The sequence below is a fragment of the Antedon mediterranea genome, chromosome 11, assembly GCF_964355755.1.
Source record: "Antedon mediterranea chromosome 11, ecAntMedi1.1, whole genome shotgun sequence".
NCBI classification, from domain to species: domain Eukaryota; kingdom Metazoa; phylum Echinodermata; class Crinoidea; order Comatulida; family Antedonidae; genus Antedon; species Antedon mediterranea.
This window is the reverse complement of record NC_092680.1, coordinates 3,893,501-3,918,026: the sequence shown is the minus strand read 5'-3', so window position 1 is coordinate 3,918,026 and position 24,526 is coordinate 3,893,501. Positions and strand designations below refer to the sequence as shown.

General features: G+C 33.3%; 2 protein-coding genes across 3 annotated transcripts; one reads left to right on the top strand and one right to left on the bottom strand.

Moving 5' to 3' along the window:
* Positions 1-3,613: 3,613 nt before the first annotated feature.
* LOC140063201 (myosin regulatory light chain 12B-like) lies at positions 3,614-7,713 on the top strand. The gene is made up of 4 exons (XM_072109690.1): positions 3,614-3,652; positions 5,626-5,852; positions 6,222-6,383; positions 6,918-7,713. Exons 2-4 carry the CDS (start codon positions 5,669-5,671, stop codon positions 7,088-7,090), a joined length of 519 nt encoding a protein of 172 aa, XP_071965791.1. The 5' UTR covers positions 3,614-3,652; positions 5,626-5,668; the 3' UTR covers positions 7,091-7,713.
* A 919-nt stretch (positions 7,714-8,632) lies between these two features.
* Positions 8,633-23,599, bottom strand: LOC140063200 (uncharacterized). 2 transcript variants are annotated; one of them, XM_072109688.1, is made up of 12 exons: positions 23,490-23,599; positions 22,313-23,103; positions 21,649-21,807; positions 20,985-21,160; positions 20,214-20,395; positions 19,748-19,948; positions 17,234-17,442; positions 16,628-16,760; positions 16,141-16,308; positions 15,440-15,720; positions 12,072-12,257; positions 8,633-11,778 (listed from the first exon to the last, which is right to left on the bottom strand). In XM_072109688.1, the coding sequence occupies exons 3-12, from the start codon at positions 21,787-21,789 to the stop codon at positions 11,638-11,640; spliced, it is 1,818 nt and encodes a 605-aa protein (XP_071965789.1). In that variant the 5' UTR covers positions 21,790-21,807; positions 22,313-23,103; positions 23,490-23,599; the 3' UTR covers positions 8,633-11,637. The 2 variants fall into 2 exon arrangements, with proteins under 2 accessions (XP_071965789.1, XP_071965790.1); XM_072109689.1 differs by having other exon boundaries at positions 22,324-23,103.
* Between the last annotated feature and the right edge of the window lie 927 nt (positions 23,600-24,526).

Here is a 24,526-nt window from a genome sequence, read left to right as displayed (position 1 = left end):
CACACGCTGCCCCAAATGTCTCCAACACTGTACTTCACTTCAAGACGGCCCGCGTACGTCATTCTAGAATCTTGTGGTAGCAATCGAAACTGTACATTTTCTTCAGCTGTTGATTAACAATAATTCAAACTTGAGAAAAACTTAGATCTAATAGTGGATGACCCATTACATTGAAGGAGAAAGAGATAGAAATCAAATAAACTTCCACCACTTTAAAATACTTACTACATACTTTCGTCCATTTATTAACTAATATTATTATTCTGACGTGATTAAAACCATTTTCATCTAGCCTAATAAATATATAAAATTTATGAAGGTAAAACAGTACCATCTTTCAATATGGACGTGCTATATGTTCATGATGCTGGCATAAAATCTACCCTAAAAACAAATCCTAAGATTAACGAATAGAAAGAATAAATTCATGTTTATCTTACATTTATAAAGTGGAATACAAGTAACATTAGCAGCATTTCCGTTAGAACTATTCTTTAACCATTCTCCATGTTGACATTCCAGTACGGTGTCTTCAGTACTGTTACATCTCAGGGAATCAAAGACTGGTTCTATGTGGCGGTTTCCAGGCGTATTATTTGTATGATTACCGGTTATAGCACCTATGAAGCCAAGTTGTCGGCAGATTACAATATCTTCTGTTATATTCCAACCCGTGTTCCGAATAGGTTTCCAGCTGTTGTCATATAAAATCTCAACCGTTCCCCAATATCTATTTGTTATTTCTGATCCAGATGGATGGAATCGCAAGTATTTTTCAGCTGTGAAGTAAATTCTCTATATGTTTGTATTGTCTTTTTCCGGAGCACAATTAATGATAAAATTAATTTTGATTAGGCAGAGTTAAATTAGGCCTAATGCTTACTATATCAAGAACATTTTGTAATAAATAAAATCCTAAGTACGTCGGTGTTTTTGTATTTTAAGATGTACTGAGTATAATCATTACATCAATTAGGCAGAGTTAACTTAATGCTTAGTATATCAACAACAGTTTCCAATAAAAGTAATGCTGTGTCTTTATGTATTCGAAGATGTACTGAGTATTCAGTACATGTCTCCAGACTTAGAGTAAGACAAACACATTAGGTTGCTATTAAAACTACTTTTTATTTATTATTATAACTTATGTTTAAATTAACATTTTGAAATAAGCTATGCTATCATACCTGTAAGGATCGGAACACATATTGGGTAAACACGATGCCACGTCATAGCCGATGCCACTACAAAGTCATATGGACATTGCCTTAAATATTTTTCTTTTCCACTGCACCTGAAATTGTTGACAATTTTTCCACTGTCTGTAGAAGAACTTCTCATAGGTTTGTTTTCCTCTATTACACCAGCATAGCCCAATTCTTTACAGGCAACTTGTGCGTCTATAGAATCCCAATCTTGATCGTAGACATACCTCCACGTTCCATTATGCGTTAATTCGAGATAACCATATGAGGATGTTGTGTTGTAAAATTTTAATGTTCGACCTGTAAGATACAAATGCTAAAGATGGTGGATTTTATAAAATTCAGTTGGGTAAAGTACTGCAGGAGATCTGAAGTTCACCAACCAAAGTCTTCCAATTGTGTTTTACCGCCTAAAAGCTTGGTTCTACCTTGGACCAAACGCAACGACGTAAGCGCAACGCAAGAGAGTTGGTCAAATAAGGTCGAATAATCCATCGCTTGTGATTGTTCAAATTACTTTTACGTTAATAATAACAAATATTAATAACAATATTTATATAGTGCACATACCACTCAAGACAGATAAAAGAGGGTCCCCATCCGTTCTCGTTCTGTCGCGGTCCCGGACCCCTACCTAGGTTTACGCATCCTAGTGTAAACTAAAGGCTGGTTTCCTGTCGACGTCCTGTCCCACTAGCGACGCAACGCAAGGACGTAACGCAACGCAAGTGAATTGACCAATCACAAGCAATGGCTTATTCGCTTGTGATTGCTAACTGTCTATAACTTCGCTTGTCATGGTTAAAACGCTTGCGTTGCGTTAACGTCCTTGCGTTACGTTCTAGTGGGAACCAAGCTTTAGCGTTATAGTCAGGTATCTAATCGTCGTCCTATATATAAATATTTATTTCATCCTAAATTCTGAACGTTTTGGAGTATATAAATGCACAGTGCAACTCGTTCAATCAACATTGATTATTTTATACAAGTTCGTGATATTAACAAATATAACTTTTTTTCGTTAAAATTAATTATTTTAGCATACAATGACACAAAAACACTAGGACAAAATTAATATTCAAACGTTCTTCTTTAAAAATTATTAACTAAATAGATTAATTTAAATTTAAAAAGAAACTCTTACTGTCGGTTACTTGAAAAAATGCTGTCAATAGAACCAATATTGAAAAATAAAATATCATTTCCATTATAGACGTTGAAGATTTTCTTGCACAAGAAAAACGAGACAGTCTTGATGAATTGCTATTAATAATTAATTAATTAATAATTGTTTTGTTTTACAAAGGTTTGCTGCAGCCGCCGGAGGAGCGGTCGGTGCTGGTGTGCTTGGTTTGAATCAGAAAAGGGTGTCTATTCTGATTGTTACTAAATCTCTCTTATAACTATCATTATCATTTTGACTATATTGTCGTTGTGTTAACTGTCATATCAGGTTTAGAATTTATTAAATTATAACTACTATTATTACAATAATGGTGGCCAAATAGTACTCCCAGTAGAAATTCGAAACAATATGACGTCAACACAGACTAGAATTGTATCTCAACGGACAACATGTCATCATGATCCCTATTATTAATGGAAGTTTCAGTTATAATATTTATTTATATATTTATTTCAACTATATTTTTATGAAGGTGGTCCATCCAGCCGAAGCTTATAAAATAATTCAATTATAAGTAACGAATAATATAAGTATTATATAATAACAATTTTATTATGATTGCTATGCTTGTGCTTGCTTTTTTGTGTACCAATAAATTTCCCCTAAGTTTGGGATAATTTATTTTTAATTGATTAAAATGATACTATAAAGTTGAAAATGTGTTTCAAATTAAAATTTGATGAAAACTAATTTGAGAGAGATGGTTTTAGGAAATACTTGAAAGGGAGTAAAGATGACACACTTAGCATTGGTTTAAATAAATTGGAGATCGGCCTGTTTGTAGATTTAGGCCAACAAACATTCAACCGGCTCAACCCTCTATCCCTGGGCCGTAAGCCTCAAGACAAAAATCACGATAGTTTGTACACCTTGTAATTGGCGAGCTATTTACTTGTTGCATGTAAGAAACAAAATTAATGAAAGGCCTCAATTAAAAGTTGACACTTAGTGTGAGAATGTTTTAAATACTGTATCTTTTTAATGCCTTTTTTTCATTTTATGTTTCAATGGTAGAGATCGAAATTTACTTTTAAGCCATGCCATTTCTGCTTTATTTATTCTTTCTTTAGAAAGATTCGAATGATAAAATATTTCAAAGTGGGCGACAAAATACCTGTGCTTATCTTTACTTTTTAGAGCTAGTTTACTGTAAACAGCGTTCTGGTATCATGGCGCATGCGTATTGATGACTGGGTTGGTCAAACAAACAATAATTCATTATCGAAGATCACAGCCGCGATACGGAAGTAGCCTAGCCTAGGTGAGTATCAATGTTTGTATTTCATTAAAATTCAATATTTCATGTAGAAATGTATTGTATTTATATTATCTATCCATTAATCATTTATTAGTGTCGATCAAGATTGCATTTCTCATGTATATTGCGTGTAGAATAGTTAGTTTACAAGTGAGAACCTTGAAAGAAGAGGAGAGTAAAAAAGAGATCGCGCCGTGTTTCGACAGCCAAGCAATGCTGCTTTGCTAGGCTACGGTAGGCCTACAATTTCGACCTTGGTGTCTTGCTAGGCTGTGGGTGGGTCAACACAACAGGTGTTATAATGTCGTCCTAATATTGTAAATGTGTCATCTATGTTTAAATTTAAATTTCTCATATTAAACATATCTTGTATTTGGTAGTTTGTTGTAAGTCTACAGTCAGTGTACTTTCTTAATTTAATGTTACTCTAAAAAATAAAATTAGGCTAGGCCGCCTAGCCTACTAGACTACACCACCACTGGCTGACATCATGCCTTCCTACGTAAACCACAAGAATGGGAATACGGAATAGGACAAGACAACCACAATTCTATATTTTTTTTAATCTAAAAAAAACAAATGGCTTGTAGTATTATAGTATTGTTTATAATTTATATGTATAATTATCCTTAAATATGATTTGAGACTAAAAAAAAACACACATTCCACACATTCTTTCATAATTAGTAGAGAGTAAATTTATTATATTATTTTATCAACCCACACAATTCAATTATGAAACGTTGATTTCCCGATCCAATAAAAAAAAACCAACAACTCAATCAAATTCTAAAAAATAAATTAATGCTATAGTTTAATATGTTTTAATAAATAATAATTAATTATTAATTAGTCAAAAAACAATGTTTGCAGTGGATTATAATACATTAAATTATGATATACTAGATTAATTAAAAATCAATCAATTGTTTGAGTTTTTTTTCATTCTCGTGTCACGCATAGTGGTTTGAACCAAATAATGTAATTATAATTTATATAGCGCACAAATCCACTAAAAGTTTTCCACTATAAATTTTATTGAAAGTAATACAAATTTGTTGTGGGATTTAAATACAGTAGTATTTCTTGAATCATACAGTACCCCATTTGTATACTGTTTAAATATATCATTCAAGCTATGTCATAAAAATCATGCCTACTTCCATATAAGGAGTTTGTTTTGTTAAGGTATCTCATCAAATTTATTTTCAAGGTCTTTTGCACTTGCTACATAAAAGGTATTGAATCTTGAAAGAAAACAAACTGCCATCAATGAGGTTAAAAAAGAAATTGAATTGAATCCATATATAAAGGACACACTTGTTGTACTTAACTTACACATACCAATTCACATTAAAACCTCTTGTGGTATTGATATTGTTAATTAAGGAAAATATATACAATACTGTAAAGTAGTAAGTAGTTTTTTCTGAGAAAATGCAGGTAATTACTGTACCTGTACATACAGTACTATGTTTCTTTTTCCTTAATTTAATTTTTACCTTCATTATTATTATAATAAATTATAAGTACATATGGTCATGTTATGATGAGTTCAGTTTTCTAGTTTTGTTTAATAATAGTAATTAAAATCTTGTGGACCAGAGCATAGAGTCACAAGTCTGGGATCAGGGAGGGAAGGCCATGGGAATTCATGGCTTTTATGGACATTAACTCCCCTTTTTTAACCTTTTTTTACCTTTTTTTTAGCAGTTAGCCATAAGAAATAGTTACCCTTGTGGGGCGGAGGAGTTGACTCTCGGAATTTAATGTGATACAGTAGCCTACTTTCATAACAAATTTTTATACACAGTGTGACAGTGTGTATGTATTTCTTCTTTTCCTTTTTTTAACTGATTCTAATTAGCAGACTAAGCCTATATCCCAATCCACCCACAATTTTTTTAGTTATTTCTTCAAGTTCAAATTTAATTATTTATATCGATCTTTTATTTTCTTTTTTTTCTTTTTTGTAGGGTATATTAACTACAGTGTAACAACAACAACAAAACAGTAATCATGTCGAGCCGAAAGACGAAAGGAAAGACTACTAAGAAGCGTGCCCAACGTGCGACTTCCAATGTCTTCGCGATGTTTGATCAAGCGCAAATTCAAGAATTCAAAGAAGCCTTCAACATGATTGATCAAAATCGGGACGGATTTATTGATCGAGAAGATCTTCATGATATGTTGGCATCACTCGGTATGTTTAATAATTCATTACAATATTATTGTCCACTTCTCTATTGAGAAATAATGATGAATATGTCCAGAAGACATTCCTAAATGTCTGTCTACACTTTATGTGATACAAAAATGTCATGTGCCCATATACTGTATGGACATGATGATGTCATATCATTACCATATGTAGGCACATCACACTTTTTGTGTCATAACTAGTTTGATAGTGTAGACAGAGCTTTTGACAAAAGAAATTAAATTTGAATAAATAAATACAATAGTACTGTAGGGATTGGACATAAAATATACTGTAATTCTATACCTGTGCTCCAAATTTTACTATACACCTGATTTATAATAAATTTTGCATTTTCTTTCGAAATTTTAGGCAAGGATCCATCTAGTGCATACCTTGATGATATGATGAAAGATGCACCCGGTCCAATTAACTTCACCATGTTCTTGACACTGTTTGGTGAGAAGCTGAACGGTACAGACCCTGAAGACGTCATTCTAAATGCATTCGGCTGCTTTGATGATGAAGCAACTGGTTAGTATTATAAAATATTTATTTAACTCCTACTGTAAATATCCTAAAGTCTGTATTCCACTAAAAGTGAATCCATTTGTGCAAGTCAAAAGCTTTTGTATATAATTATAAGCATGCACTCATATTATTATTTTCCAAATCCCTTTCCACGATTTCTAGTTCCTTGAGATACACATATCTTTAATTTACAAATTTAATGTTAATATGTTGAACAGTATGTGATCATATTAATAATAATGGTAGTCTTTTATAGAGCTTAATACAGTGTTTCTAAGTGCTTTACACACAAAAATGAACCATAAAATATCCTAAGATAACCAAAAAATGAGAAATAAGCAGAGGAACCATTTACACTGTGCAGTTCTCCAGCACTTTGAGGCTCCCATATGAGAGCTCATCGGAAAACAGAAAAAAGAGCAGAAACACTTAATTGTTGGAATTTTTACCATTACAATGTTAAAATTTACAATATTATTTGTGCAAAACTAAACTATAAAATGTTTGAAATCGATGATTTTTTATTTTTTACTCCAGGTGTCATAATGGAGGACAACCTCCGTGAATTGCTCATGACAATGGGTGATCGCTTCAACGACGATGAAGTTGATGAAATGTACAGGGAAGCACCGATCAAAGACGGCAAGTTCAACTACCGTGAGTTCGTACGTATTCTCAAACACGGAACCAAGGATAAAGATGACTTGTAAAGATAATACAGAAAAATATCAATTCCAACCCAATATGCATGGAGTCTTCTCGCCACTTCCAAAAATATGACTGAAGGAAGCTTATAAAAATAAATCGGGTTACCACACTGTCCACGAGTGTAGTTTTATGCATTTTTAATCTAACCTTGCTTTTTAGTTCATTAACGACCATGATGACTTAATTACTAACCCAGCGTTAAAATGGTATAATCTAACCAATTTATCTTTGTTTATTATGGCAGTTGTCTTGTCAACAAAATTGGAATTGTTCGGAACAACCTTATTTATAAAGGTTTACTGTACATCATCTAGATGATATGGAAAAGTATTGAACACAAACTAACTACAGTACCTCAATAGTCAGTGCACCCATTAAATAAATGTATTTAATTCTCTTTTAAATAGTAAATCATATGTATTTATATATTTATATTTTTTATTTATTGTACATCCAAGTTTTTATTTATATATTGCTTTTTTTCTTATTTTTGGTCGTGGTGATGGGAGTATGCGTATTTGGGCGCGCTGTGCTACATTTTGATTTTCTCATTTTAGATTATTTTTCTAATGTGAATGTTTAGAGCAGAAATAGTAGTGATGAAAATAGTTTTTTTATAAAATTTTATATTTAACAAAAGGCGTTTTACACATTTCTACTAGAATTTCGATTCCTTGAAGTTCATACATACATTTTGTAGATATATTAAAATGTGTTCTGATGCCCAAAAAGGACCAAACAGTATTTCAATTGTGTTTTACCTAAAGCTTGTTCCTACAATTCAAGTGAGTTAACCAATCATAAGCAACAGTTCATACGATTCGTTGTAATTGGTCGAATTACTTGAGTTACTTCTACATCGTTGAGTTGCATCCAAGTGTGAACAAAATGTAACCTTACATACAGTGCATCATCAGGTGGGGTTGACATATCGATTAATTTGGAACTTATACCTTCACAAAAAGTGGTACATCCATTCCAAAATATTAATACTTTACAAAATCAATACTGATATTAATATTGGTCCAACATAATAACAATTAAATCCTAAGAATAGATATTGGAAACATTGTATGGTTTGACATGCTATTGTTATCCAATGAAAAGAAGATTCACCTAATGAAATTTCTAAAAATCCACTTTGCATAAAACGTAACGCTTCTAAGGGTAAAAATAACATCTTTACATTATTTTTGCGGCGAAATTCCTATTTAAAAATGATAATAATTTACTTGATTCAAAATCAATCAATGTGGAATCTTATGGAAAAATTATGTACTGTAGATAAAAGTAATTTTGTAAAATTAATATAATTGTAGTTATCACAGGTATTGTATAATTCTGTGTATATAGCTTTGCATGCGGAAAATGGAATTAAGAAAATGTAGAATGCTTATTTTTTCTTTTATTTTTATGCCAAATAAAATAAAAATCACATTTAGATCTTTGCACATACGTTTGAGTATTAACTGTGAGCCTTTCCATATTATTTGAAATTGTACATTTTATTTCATCTTTAATCATTCCTTGTGTACTCGGTAACAAGATAAGTTAATGCCGTTTTCTGTAGCTTGTGTGTTTTTTATTTCACAAAAGTTGTACTTGAATTTATCAACGTGTACTTTACACATTTAAAACAAATTAATATTTCAATAACATGTTCATTACATTGTTTGAACATAAATACATAATTGGCTTCCACTTATATAAAATACATGAAATTTGTCACTAAGCTATTAACAATATGCAAATTAGATGCGACCTTTGTTGGTGACCTGTAATCAAAGGTTGTGACCTCTTATGACAATAAAACAACAAACATGGAAAAAATAGTTTCTTTGTAGTATTTGATTAGTTTATGATATGACTTATGGTAATATATTCTTGTGAGGTTCTATCTCAAAGCAAAAAAAACTCGCAGTTTTCGCAGTCTTTATTAACAAATCTCAGCCTAATTTTTACTTGGTTTTAAAATCCATTTGTTGGTGGTTTGTTGTGCAAAGACATCCTCATTATCCACAGAGATAGACAAAATGTGCGGCGAGATCAAATTGAGACCAGGTTTGCATTGGAGAACGAAGCAATTGGGTCTTTAAACCGTTTTAAATTGGTAATATTTTCGCGCCGCTCCTTCAGGCAGTAATATTCAACAGAACAGAAACATTATGAAACAGTTACCATGCGATAGCTTATAGTTTACTATGGCTGAAAAAATGGGTATATGGAAACTCGGACTGAGCATGCGCACACCCCAAAGCACGTCTGGGAAGAGAGTCTATGAAAACATCATAAATATTGAGATGCATGCAGGCAGTAGTTATTGCGAGATGAGCCGCGTTTTTTGTAAGAAATATTTCTTGTTATATTATTTTTAATATCCCTCAAAATATTGTACAAAATCCATTCTTTCATTTAAATTATAAAGCAATCGTAAGATGCTAATCCAGGAATTTTAAATTTTAGATATTTTTCAATGGCAAAAAAAACTTCTTTATTTCCAAACAATCTAAAAACACACTACAATAGATCAAAAACTTGATTCCTTGACTAGATATTATATAAATATATAAATCATATCATAAATGCTCATTTTATACACATTCTTATCTGAAATATACATATTTATAAACTTTGTGGTAAATAAAACATAAATGTATACAATGTTTATTAAAAATTTGTTTACATAATGTTATAACCTAAATAGGTATTGATATAAATAGATATTAGATTTTTTACCACGTACAGTGTGATGTCGTCATTATTAAATTAAAGCTATATGCTCAATGCAATTATAATATCATTTTCCAATATTACTGCTTGCTTCTTTATGCGAAGACTTTGAAGATTATTCATAAAAACTGATAATTGGACATTCTTAATAACCAAGACTTACATAGTTACCAACCAGAGAGATTTGAAATGCAGGACAGATTATTGGGGGGGGGGGAGGGGAGTAGGTCGGTTGATTCGGACACTAAGTATTTTAGCCACAGCTCTCCCCCACCCCTCCCCTTTTGTGACGGCTAGCGACCGCGGAAAAATACATTTTTTCCCTGATATTACTTATTTTTGTGATATGTGTTGTGTTATAATAATAAATATTCGCATAATGTTCTATACATTTTAATCTATATATAAATTTACGTAAGGGCAAAATTCTGTAAATCGCGCGTTATTTCTAGAATGTGTACTCGATGGTATGTAAAGTTGGTCATAATCTCGGTACTGATTTTAACCACCTGATGTAACCCTGTTTACTAATTAAATTTAGTTAGATAATTAGTTATTGACAATTAAAACGAATTTAGGTTCAACCATTTGCCCCAAATAGGGGTGTTTTCCGATCGTGGTATACACTGTCTAATGGATGTCCTCATGAAAAATACCTGTACACAATAATACGAGGATACTTCGCATTTTCCTATCTCCTCCTACGATAATTGTTTTTAATAGCTGAAAACCGGTTGAACAGCTCGAGTAGAGTATCATAATGTTGAAGACAGGCCGATTTTCTTTAAAAAATACTATTTTGATAGATTTAATATACGTTTATACAAATGTATTGATTTGCGATGAATGGAACATTCCAAATTATTTGGTTTAACCATGCTTGCATACCTCCATGATTTAACACAAGTAGGTCAATTTATGGGCCCTTTGAGAATAAACATAAATAGTATTGTAAACCTATACAATACTGTAAATAGGTATTAACCACTTTTGATAGCCATTTGAATCGCAAATTTCTTATTGTGTGCGTTGGTAGGCCTACTGTTTATTATAATATAAACAAATATACTAATAAACTTTATTACTGTGAGTGTGGGTAGCCCCTACTTTTAGATTATAAACACATAATAATATAATACTTTATTACTGACAGTTGCTTCTCAACGTTTGTATTGATTAATAATTACAAAAAATATAAACGTCGTGGTGGTGTATCGTTACATGTACTTTACTATTTCAATCGACTATGACAGTGACAATTTTAACAGTTATTAAATCGGAAATGTTTTACTCTATTTAGTGTTATGTTATTTATAGGCCTATTAAAAAAAAAACCCAACCCTCAATAATGTTAGATACAAAATACAAATTGGGTTTGTTTAAATGAGTCCAAATGAAACATTTGGACTCATTTTGTGAGAAGTTTCTCTTTTGGAAGTAATTCGCACGGTGCTAATTTTGGTTGACTACATAAATACATAAATAAATGTTTTATAGTCATGCGGTACGTAGGCCTACATTTTGAAATCGCCAGTTTTTTTACGCTGAAATTACTATGTATTCGAGAACCATATGTGGGCACGACCTAGATGGTACGCGAGCGAAGCGAGCGTGCCATCTAGTATATACTAATTTATTTGAATGCATTTCCTCTCAAATTGTGATAAAAAATAATCATGCATACTTCTGCTAAACGTGTGACAAATATGTGGTCACGCATGTGTTTGTTCAAAATGCATGTTTCATTAAAAATCACTTTGAAATGCGGGACCGTCCTGCACGATGCGAGGCTGTTGGTAACTATAGGCTTTACAAATTATTATTTGATATTTACAGTGAGGGTACCACCACCCTGTGTTGTGTGTTTTATGACTGTTTTAGGCCCAGTCTGTCCAGGCTGCACTTCACCCGCTTCCCTTTGCTTGTGGTATTCAATTATCTCATCAATGGTAGCAGTGGCCTGAAAATAGTGACATAAAAAGAAGTTAAAAAAATATACAGTAGCATAAACAAATCTGCCATCTGGCCAAGCTGGTGGGTTTTTAGAGTTTGAAAGAATCACAATTTCTAGGTCTAAAACTATATTCCATACACATCTTTTTACATGTTCCAAAGTACTAGCTTACGCTCGCACTTGCCCCTTTTTGTGGAAGAACAAAAAATCCTTGACTATAGGCTGGCTTGCTAGCCTTTTTTTTAAACTTCTAGCAGTTCCATACGTGTTCCAGGAGAACTGAGTGAATTTGCACTCACCCAAGCAAAGAAGATGGCAGCTCCAGCGCTAACGTCTCTAACAGTCTCCAAATCAAACTCCTCCAGAATGGTCTTGCTTCTGTCGGCAGTGGCAGCAATACTGGTTTCCAGCTTAAACTCTTTGACTCGTCGCTTCAGTCCATCTTTTCCAGTTTTTCCGATTAGAGCTTGCATTCCCTTCCAATCCTGAATTAGGTTGTAAATAATTGTTTTAAAAAATTATGGTGGATTAAGTGGATTACTGCCTAATGCGAGGGGTGGGATTATGGAATTTGCTTTATACTCCAGTCAGCCACACTACTGTAGGTTGGACTAATAACCCATCATTACAATCATAATACATATAACTATAATGATTTTGATTTAATAAATTATATTTTTCTGTTCTTTTTTTATTTTTTATTCCAACTTTTATCTACTGGTTTTATATATATTTTGTATTTCTTTATTGTTTAATTAATTTATTTTCTTTATTTATATTTTTTTTTTTCTTCTCTTAATTTAAATATTTTGTAAAGGCAATCCCGTCACAAGATTGTAATCTTTTTGGGATTTGCCTTCGTCCATTTTCTTGTTTTATCACTTGCCATTTTGTTTTTGTTACTTTTGTCTTTTGGACGTGAATAAATGTTCCTTGAATTGAAATTGAATTGAATTGAATTATATATATATATTCATTTTTGATCCACTGATGAAGGGCTAGTGTTGCCCGAAAGCTCTGCTAACTTTTCTGGCTTTTTATTTATCGTTTTGATTTAGCCTTTCGCTATTTTTTTTGTATCTCCATTGAGATCCAGCCACTGATACCCATGTCATTTTTTCAGTAATTTGCCTTTGGATTTATACAGTATATATTCATTTTTATATTTATTTCACCTAGTAATTGCCTATCAATAACTATTATAAATACTATACTACAAAAATGTTTTTTTTTTAGAGTTTTCTATCATACCATCATAATATCTTGTACCTGTATAATATTAATACAGTACCACCCCTCATTTGGGACACCCTTGTAGAGTTATGTTGAGTGTCCCCTTGATAGGAGTTCTATTAATAAATAATGGTAATAGGTACATATGTATTCATGCTAGAAAAATTCATGCATGTTAAAAAAAGAAAACCCTAGCCAACATAATGAACAGTTAATTGTATTATTTGTCTATTTATTTACTATTGTAACAGTGTCGCTATAGTGACAATAATCAAAGTCTAGTCATTAGTAATTTGAATTGCACTAAATCATGTGATTGAACAGGTGTCAGGTGTGTGGGTAGGAATAAAATCAAATCAAATTAGACATTCAAAATAATTAAGTTATATCCTCAGATTACTGAGGCTTTTAATAGTGTCATGTGATATATTTCAAATCATAGTGAATATAAATAAAAATATTCAGAATAAAAAATAAATTGCAACACCACAAATTGTGCGTAATTAACCGGGTTTTTTTTGGGCATTTATTAAAGGTATTTTTTTAGTAAGAAAATAAATATTTTATTATCTCATAAAAAAAATGGAAAACTGCAAATAATCTATATAAAAATACAATGTATATAATAAAACAAGAATTATAGGACAAAGTTGTGCAAAAGTGCAAATAAATTCTTAAAAATAAGATAATGAAAACAAACTTACCTGTTTGAATGAAATTAATGAATAAAAATTGATATAAAAAATGGAAAGAAATGATCATCCTACTACTCATAGAGAACATAATTGGCACATATCTATGACTGGGCACTAAGGGACAGTCTGGTGTTGAGGCTAACTCTGGATGTGGAAGTCTAAATTTCTACGTACATCATTTACACAAAAAAAGGATAAAATAAAAAACACAGCAGGGGCGGATGCAGGGGTTAGCGGTAGAGGCAGGTAGACAATATCTTTAAAGATGTATTGTACCCAAAAAAACATAAAACAAATAATTAATAAAATCGAACTTTGAATAGGCCATTTTGTAGTTTTAATAAAGTGAGTCACTTCCATAAAAAAAACAATTATGTTTTCAATTATAAATTAATGACAAAATAAATTCAACCAAATCATTTTTTTTAAATCAATTTTTCTGGTCAAAGTGAATAATATTTTGTGGCATTAAAATGAAATATTCAGCCAAAATATTTTAAGAATTATTTTTTCAGGGGGACAATACATCTTTAAAATAAAGCAAATTTGACTTCAACATCCCAAGTCTCACCCAGGCCATCACTTGTTAAAATAAGAAGTTACCTAAACCTCTTCATAACCTACTGCATATCATGTTTCTGTCTAAAATATGATTGATGTGTGAAATGGATGTGTCATGTTGTAACTAAATATGTTCTAATTGGTTTATTGATTTTCTTCCCCATTATTCTGATCTTTCATTCGAAACTCTAAACGCTTTTACAATTATTCCACTTGGTGTATGAATTGTATTAATATTTTATGATATCTACTATAATTTCTAAGGTAATAGTAGTTATTCATGCATTAGGCAAATATCTGATTTCATCAATTCCATTATTTTGAAGAATAATATCTAAATATGATATATATGACTATCAAAGGACAACTTGACCGAGGACCATATTTTAACAACGTATTAGGGATATACATATGATTTCAGAACCATCGCAAAATTAAGGATATCGCCGCACGCGCTTGCCGTACAGGTACATCGCAAAATTTACAGTAAACACTTTCTAAATAAATTGTAACAAATATAAATGTTGATTTTTTTTATTGTTTCTTTTGCTTATCTGGACTCATTAAGTAGATTTTGCGATGCACCTGTGACGTCACAGCAATTTACGGTGACGGCTGTACGGTAAGCGCGTGTGGCGATATCCTTAATCTCGCGATTGTTCTGAAAAAAAAATATGGTCCTTGGTCTACTTGTCCTTTAATTACTTTTAAAATGAGTGAAACATGATATTAATGTACACACTGTGAAGTAGTGCTTAGGTTAAGAAGTGGCTGACAAACTCTCCTTTGACCTCGGTTAAAGGTTAGCACCTGTTACTTTTACGAAAACATCACTGAGAATTAGTGCGGTTGATTATTATTATCCTCATCGCTCCAACCTTTTTCAAATGTTATTTCAGGTATCCCATGAGACTACATATGAATAAAGCCCACATAACATTTCAGAATTCACACAGTGACGAAGAGTGCACAAGATTGTTACTTGCGCCTTATACAGTTAATAGAAATATTAGTGAAGAACGTTAATTGAGATAGGTTATCACTCATGTTAAAATAAACGTAAGTGAATTAATAACAGTTATCACATTAAAATATTATAAACATTAAAACATTTCTCCTCAGTGATAATATCATAGTAACAGAGATAACCTTCAACCTTTATAGAGGCCATATGGTACCTTTAAAGATTTTTCCTTGTTGCCTAGCAACAGATATGTGCCAATCATCACTTGATGGACAACTCGTGGGGGCTTGCTGTAACTGCGAATCTCCGCTACCGTACTCTGCTTCAAGTTGAGGATTTCATCACGCAACCGTTTTAATCGTTTTAGACTGATGAGCATCTTGTTGGCACGGATCATCTCATGTGGTAGATCTCCTTCAAATGTGTTCTTCTTGACGAACGTGATTGCCTTCTCCAAACCCTCCAAGTCTCTGTTTTCCATTGCTTCTTCCAACTCTTAAAGAATAAAAAGAAAGAAGATTGTGGAAATTTACCTTTACTATACCTTCCTTGGCAACAAAGAAGTACTGTAAGGTTCATTGGCCACACCAAAAATAACAGAAACAATAAGAAGACGACTGACATTGCTGGGCACTGTCTTTGCAATAGAGAACAAATCATTGCAGATGTTCTGATGTGGCAGACAAACATGGGCTTGCCAAACAAGGAAGACATACATATAGAGATGTCACAATGGCAGATAGGAAGGAGGAATTTAGTCATTATTATAAGTTTGGGTATGTCCCGGACTAAGTAAGTAATACCTTCCTCAAATAATGACTGAAGTAAACAAATTGGTAACTCTAAGGAAACAAGTCTGATCATGGATTTCCGCACTAACATTTTTTTTAAAGTTTGTATTTTATCATACTGTACCTTGCTTAGCTTGCGACAGTTTCAGAATTCTCTCGGCTTTTGGTAAATCCCCATCAACGTCAGCTAACTTTGCCTTCTTAAATTCACCCACAGACTTTACTAGCATCTTCTTGTCACGTTTCTTGATTGCCACTTTAAGTTCTTTGCGAATCTTCTCATTTCTTTCTCCTAAATACAAATAAACAATGTCATGTAAATGTCATTAAACATAATAAAGGAATTGGTACAATGTGTTTTATTAATGTCTTTCATATTGTGTTGTATACCCCAAGATTATTTTTTTATCTTATTATTTTTGTTTTTGAATTTATTTTGGTAAACAATTTACAACAAATAGTTTGACTATGCCAAAGAGTGGCAAAAGAGGCCAAGAGAATTCTGTCGCCGATCCAAAAACCAAAAGCCATAAAAAAATGAAAAAAAACTTTACAATTTACCCGGGCTAATAACTAGTATTTCACTTATAAATTAGTTTTTGTAAGCCTACGTTTAGCCTTTTCTCTGGCTGCCTTCTCAGCCTCTTCCGCTTCTTGCCTAGTCTTTGCATCTTTAGCAGTCTTGGCTGCCTGCTTAGCTTTATCTGCCTCTTCTTCAGCAAGTCTCTCTCTTTCTGCTAAAATCTAACAAATTAACAAATGATCCACAGTTACTTCATTTCTAGTAGTGGACTTTGATGTTTAATAGTAACATATAATAATGTGTGTACCAGTGTCAATCGGAAAATGATGCTCCTGTGCAATTCAACAACACAAATCAAGTTACAAAAAAGAATGTAGGAATTCTACCACTGAAAAAATGAATGATTGCCCAGGTTTATCAATTAATGTATTACAAATCAGTGGCGGCTATGAGCGCTCACTGGCTAAACCCAGGGGCCCCTGAGCTTATGGGCACCCGGAGCTTATGGGGACATTCAAATATGTCAAAAAAGCTAAAGACGTCCAAGGCCTTCAGCATTGGAGGGCCACGAAGGGTTCCTAACCAGGGGCCTCAGGCTTCTGCGTTACGCCACTGTTACAAATACAGCAAGCAGGGGATGTTTCACAAATGAAAATTAATAAACCGCATAAATGACATTCTAATTGCTATTTACCTTAGCCTGTTCTTCATCATCTTTTGCTTCTTCCAAATCTCGTTTCTGTTTTTCTTCCAACTCCTTTGCCTTCTTTTCTAGTTCCCTTTGAGCTTCTAATGCTTGTTGTACCTCTATGATCTCTAGCTCTCTCTGTCGTTCTGCCTCTTCTCTTTCTCTCTGCTCTTTTTCACGTCGCTCTCTTTCTTCTGCTTCTTTTTTTCCTAACTCTGGTAAATATAAACATTTCATTAAGATAATAATTGTGCTGTATGGGCTGTCTTTGTCATCTGGAATGGAGATTACACATTTAACTGTATTTTAAATAATTAAGGTAATACTACTCAATATTTGCTTAGTATTGTCATTTTATAAAAGTTTTACATCCTGTTATCATCTTTACCAGACAGTAAGAACTTAAGTAAATTCACTTAAGTCAATACATATTTTATTATTTAAATAAGAATTTCTCTTATCAAATTCTAATTCTCTACTACTTTTTTAATTCTACGGGGGTATTTCTCATAGTGGGAAGAATATGGCCACTGGATAAAAATCTGGACTACCACCAGGATATCTTGACCAGTGATTGACCACACCAAGATATTTCTAGACCTCCAACTACTAATCCTGACGCAGCTCGAAATTTGTTAAACAAAATAAACACAAAAAATGACATTTAATACAGAAACATTTTTTAAAAAGGTAGAAATTCTTAATTTGAATTTAACTTCACAACAATTAAAATTTCTTTAAAAAATAAAAAAGACAAGCAGGGTTACAGAGTACAAAAAAAACAACAAAATATAAAAAAACACTAAATTTATTAAACATTTTGAATTAAGTGGAATTGTAAAATTAAATTGAGGTGCTCTATTTCTGGTTTTTGTGTCTAAAGAAGTAAAATATAAAATACAAACAAATACAATGGGAGCAGAAAGCATTGCATACTGACAAGCGAATTGAAGGCCTAAGCCAACCCTTCCCTAGACTTGCCCCAAGTCTGTATTTATTGGTTTTTTTATGTTAGTTTACCAGTCAGCATTTCGACTTTTGTCAGAAAATACAAGCTCATATATAATATGTATAAAATGCTGTATGTGCCAAAATCTTTTACTAATTTTGGTCTAGAACCTAGACTACCCCTTCTCCCCATCCCCTAACCTATTTAAAATATGTTAAATCCATAACTGCTAAAGAGACTCATGCTATTGCTACAGAAGATGGAGTCACATGACGTTTAATTAGGCTTCATTTAATAAAAAAATAAAATTGTTTTATCAACACAAAATAATTTAAAATGTGCAGAATATTTGAACAAAAATACTTACCAAGTTTTAACATAAAGCATCTTAACATTATATATTTTAATTTAGCAGTGTGCAAACTGACTTTTAATTGCAATACTATTAATATTATCACTGTATAGGTATTTTCAAAAACAAGGGAAATATTTTGTTTTTATTTTCTAGACATATGCGCAATATTCATTTATCTTTTGTGAAGCCACAACACTTACCTTGTGTAGTTATGATAAAAAGAAAAACCTGACAGTAAAACAAAAACTAAATTAAAATTTAGGGCACCAGAATTAAGCTTACTATTGAATTATTTATACAAAAATAAATTGTCATTAAAGGATATTGCTAAAAACTATTGTGAAAGATCACCACAACTAAAAATAAAAAATTCACAGTCCACTTAAATGAAAGTTTATCGTTATTTTATAAAAAAAGAAATTACACAATATAAGTGATAACAAATTAAGTAAACATAATTATTGAATTGGCCTTTTCCCTATTGTTTTTCTGAGTGCATAAATTATTCATAAAATTCAGGGTTAACTTACAGGCTAGTCGGCCAAAAGGATTATTTGTAATTACAAATATTATTTAAAAAACAATACCATCATTTTTAATAGTTAATATGTAATTAAGTAGAATCTTGGGAGAGTGTAGTGACTCTGTAAGTGGATTACTTCATATACAGACTGATTTTCTATACACCTATATTTATGGGACACCTCTATTCAGGAGACACCTCCATTCAGGGAACACCTCTATTCAGGAGACACCTCTATTCAGGGACACCTCTATTCAAGGGACACCTCTATTCAGGGGACACTTCTATTCAGGAGACACCTCTACTTAGGGAGACCTCTATTCAGGGGACACCTCTATTCAGGGACACCTCTATTCAAGGGACACCTCTATTCAGGGGACACCTCTATTCAGGGGACACTTCTATTCAGGAGACACCTCCATTCAGGGAACACCTCTATTTCAGGGGACACTTCTATTCAGGAGACACCTCTATTTAGGGAACACCTCTATTTAGGGAACACCTCTATTCAGGGGACACCTCTATTCAGGAGACACTTCTATTCAGGAGACACCTCTATTCAGGGATACTTCTATTCAGGGACACCTCTATTCAGAGGACAACTCTATTCAGGGGACAACTCTATTCAGGGGACACCTGACCTGATACAGTATAATTAAAAAGCTAAATTAATATAAAAAAAACCACTATTACCTTCATCTTTCTTCTGTTTTATTTTATTTTCCATCTCTCTCTTCAATCGGTCCTCTTCATCCTTCTTCCTCCGTTCTTCCTCTGCATTTTTCTGCCTTTCCGTTGCTTCAGCCTTTTTACTATCCTCATCAAGTTGCAACATCATCTCAGCTTTAGCTTTCTCATCTGCCAGTTTCTTCTCAATGTGTTTTCTTAAACGTTCTTAAAAACATTATAAAAAATTGTAGTTGGAATTAGTACATTAAAAAGTTTGCAGTAAACTTTCCTCCAACCAAAACTTAAGACATCACAACATCAGAATCAGTAATGTTTGTCTATGAATAGAATGTTCTATTATTAGTGCTAGGTATTTTTCCAATTGCTGCTTTCCTCTTTAAAAAATGACAGGACTAAGTTTGATTTATCCAGGTAAGCTAAGCACAAATAAGTCACTATACCAGTTTTTGGAAATAAATTTTAAACATACCATCTTTTTCTTGTTTTTCTTCAAATTGTTCAAGAGCTATGTCTTCTCTACTTGGGATATTGCAAAGGTCGACCTCAATTTCCGCAAAAGAGACACCACTACCAGGGACAGCTCGGTTCTTAAGGAACTTCTCCCATTGTCGCTTAGAGAAGAGGTCACCATGAACAGCTTCCATTAAAAACCTGAGTGAAAGAGACACTTTCCTTTAATTATAATTTTAACATATCTATACATTGGTACATCTATTTTAGTACATAGACATACTATAAGAATCAGAGGTTCAACTAGGCAACTGCTAAGTGATGTCACCAGGGTAGAGACTCACAGCAAAACAGTTGTTGTGTCTTTTTAAGATGTTATTTAGTATGAAAAAATAATAACCCAAAATAATATCAATACAATATATAAATTGTCAGTATATCACTGGGCGGTTTAGAACTTGTTCTGTGGTGTTTATATATATTGTTCTGCGTAACTTGCTCAGCCTATATTTTGGTACAGATCATTTCGAAACCTGATCTGCACTGACGAGATCTAATAAGATCGAAACAGTACTGTCTGCAGATTGGATATATATATCTGATTGGCCAATGTTATACAACCTTTTCCTAACCATGATAAATCACTTTTTGAACTGTGATTATGTAGAGAGTATAGACATCTAGATCTATTTTATCTATGCCTATTGGTATATTCTTATAAAATACTGCAAATAAAAAAATGTTATTTAATAAATGATATATGATTTATAGTTCGCTTAATTATGCTCACTTTGCCTGATCCTCGCGTATAAAATCCGTTTGGTCCCCATCAAGAAGCGAGAATTCCCAGCGGAAGTCTTGAACCAAGAAATAACGTCTGTCCAACTCTTGTAGAGCATCAAACAGTTCATCCAGTTCACAAGAAATATCATCGCACATACATGTGTAGCACATGGCAGCCTTTACCTGTGATGGTAGAAATGTGTAATCAATAAAGAATGAACCAACAGCCAACAACATCCAGGGGGAAGTACTAGGCTAGAGGTACGTGTTGATAGTTAATATTTGGTGTGGAGGCATGGTAGACCATGCTGGAACAGTCAACCAACCAAGTTCGACCATGCTCCCTCTTTGTTGTCAATCAGCACAGAGATTGAGAACTAGCCGAACTTTAGATCAAGGGCTACAGACGAGGCAAAGATGCTTTAAATATAATATTATTAATATATTTATGCCAATCTCTGTTGGGGAATTGGGGTGGGTAGTGAAAATTGAAAACTTCATGCTGGCTACAGCCCTGTAGATACATGGTAATAATGTGTTTCGAGTGCCCTAATAATCAGCTTTTCTGGGTGGGCTACCCTCATGAAACATATGGTTCAATAATGGTCAATTGTACCGAAAGAAATTTCCATTTGCATGGTTGATTGTCACCACTTCTGTTTTTACTGTACCTGTGAAAGGCTAATACCACCAAATCGTAGGCTTGAATGTAATGCCTGCAGCTGTACTGGTGTAAGTTCTCCTGAATTGTCTGTGTCATACTGCTGGAACAGTGCTTGCAAAACTGCCAAACGATTAGCAAGCTCCCCCATTTTGCACTAAATTCAAGTCTACATGTAACAATATGTAAAAAATGTATATATTTGAAAATATTACAATACAACGAAGATTGCAAAATAGGCCTAGTCTAGGGCCTACCTAGTAGCCTAGTAGACCTAGACCTAGCTACTATGTATGTTTTACACACAGGAGAATATGATTGTTAATGTTATATAGGCCTGGCCCTACGAATGGATAGGCCTAGCTAGGTCTAATTCATTCTTTTTTAGTACCTGTCCTACTTCCTCCTCTTTGCAGGCTTGCACTGGCTGGGGCCTACCTACTAGTCTCTACCCTAGTAGCTAGGCCTAGCCTAGGCCTCTAGCCTGCAGACAGACAGGTTCGCTCCTAGCGCCTTTCCTGGCAGCTGGTGGGCCTGGCCCTCCTACTACACTCACAAGCTAGGCCTACTTACTAGGCCTAGCTAGCATAGACCCAGGATATAGGTTTGCACATCCATACGGTGAAGTAAATATTAATCTTGATCTAAAGTGAGATTTATTTCTTAAAAAGTACCTTCAAATTACTTTTTATGTGGTTTTACTTCGCATGTTGATCGTGTATAACGACGTTCACAACGGAAGTTGTTGTTGGTTGCTGCTGCTGACGTTATTGCCTATGGCACGTCAAAGTTGCATTTTGTTCTGCTCGGCGTAATCTTAATCACGGATAGAATTCCGAAAGGGACGAAACTATTTTTTCTTTTAAATAACAAATGTAGAACATTAAAAGACAAAAAGAGTAGGCCTACAAAAATGTTCATTTAAAGCAATTTTAATCCAATGTTGACATTATCAATCTAGTAGTAGTACTACTAGGCCTAGAGGCTTAGAACAATTTAAATGTCTAAAACCAGTGACGACGACGCCAGTAATGATGGTGGTAGTGATAATGACGATAATATGGATGATAGTAATGATGATAACAATAGTGACGATAATAAGGATGATAATAATGATGGTAATAGTAATGGTGATAGTACGGATGGTAGTGGTGTACAATGATCACGTGCCGACGATGATGCCAGAAGCACCAATGGAAAAATCCTTTATTGACTTGATCAGGTGACACATCATTAGCAATTTCTTGAACTCTGGAGTCACTCTTGAATATGGGTCCAGCTTCTTCGGCCTCTGCTATAGCATCAACTGGTGTAACTTCGTTTAGGTTGCTTCCTTCTGCTATTTGTGGTATATCTACAGAAGTAGATATACGGCCATCAGGTAGGTTGGTAGTCTGTAGAGGCAATGCTCCACTAAGACTGAGTACCAACAGAAACCAACTGGCAAATAGATGCATGTTTTCTTCTACAAGAAACAGTTAGTAGAATATTTTGTTTATACAGTTTTAAAAGTGTAAACGTCTTTTACAATACAGTAGTTTGGGAATGTATATACTGTACAGTATAATTATAATTCCTATTAAAGAGTAGGCCTACAGTAGGTAGTCACTGGCCCGCTCAGGAGGCACAGGATCTAGTATTCAGGGCGGCCGGGGGCTAGATGCGGGAAAATATAGTGACTAAAGAACGAAATTCCATTTCGCTCTTTGCACCCTTAAAATCCATCTGAGAACAAACAGCGGATCAAACGAAGAAAAATTACTGTTACGTAAAGAGTCGATAGCGTATAATAATGTGCGAAATAATAGAATAAAGGCTAATTTTAAGCTATGATACTTAAATACGTTTTACCTCTCCTACGCCAACCGGACCTCTCACTCAAATGTGTTCACTTTGATGAGTGTCTGCACAAACGTTGTTCAAAATTTTAAATAAACTCGGCAGACGGTGTATTTTTTTTTTAGTCAAAACTACTATTAATAAGTAATAACGTTGCTGGTAGTCTGGAAACGACATTTTATAAAAGATATGAATATATTATAATGGAATTTTAAAGGAAAATGAAATGTTCTGAAAAACATTCAATGATCATTCACCGTCTGAATGCGATATCGTACATTATAAGTTAGGGACCACTCATAAAACATTATTATATGGACTTTGTAGCCTACAAAACTTGTTGAAGAAAATCTTCTAATATCATGCGTTATAAAGCAAGGCAATCTAACCACAGGACACTGAGCTCACCTTGCCAAGATAGGAACTCGTAACTGTCCTTTGAACGTAATGTCTGGCTGCGACAAATACCACCAATACTACTACTACTGTGTAGACCACCGACGCTCAGTGCCTTTTATTTCAAAGGGCGTGGAACTTCGTGTCGTAGCCACAAATGAAACCCTTGATCTCTGGAGCTCCTGTTGTTAGATTTCCTTTGTATAACTTAATTTATTAGTGGTTTAGTACTGTATATATATATATATATATCTACTTTAAAATATTTTTGAATTCCAGAAGTATTTTTCTCAATGTTTTTGAATGTGACTATTTCGCTGTGCTCAACTGGCGCCAAATGTAATCAACTGGAGGACAGTGTATCGGACATACAAGATGTGACGGAAAATTCAGTGACTTATTTCTGTTTTATATTAACGTGATCCACTGGTGCCAAATTGGGTCCACTTAATGAGTGTATTAACATACGAAAAGATATTTGTTTAAACCAGAAGCAACAGCAGCAACAAATACACCACTTACAGCTTGGTTTAACAGATACAACGACAATTACAGCAACTCAGAAACGAAACAGATTTTATAATATAAACTTAATCTACTGACGTAACCATTTTTAAGAACATTGACTCTGCCTAAGGAAACACAAAGAATAT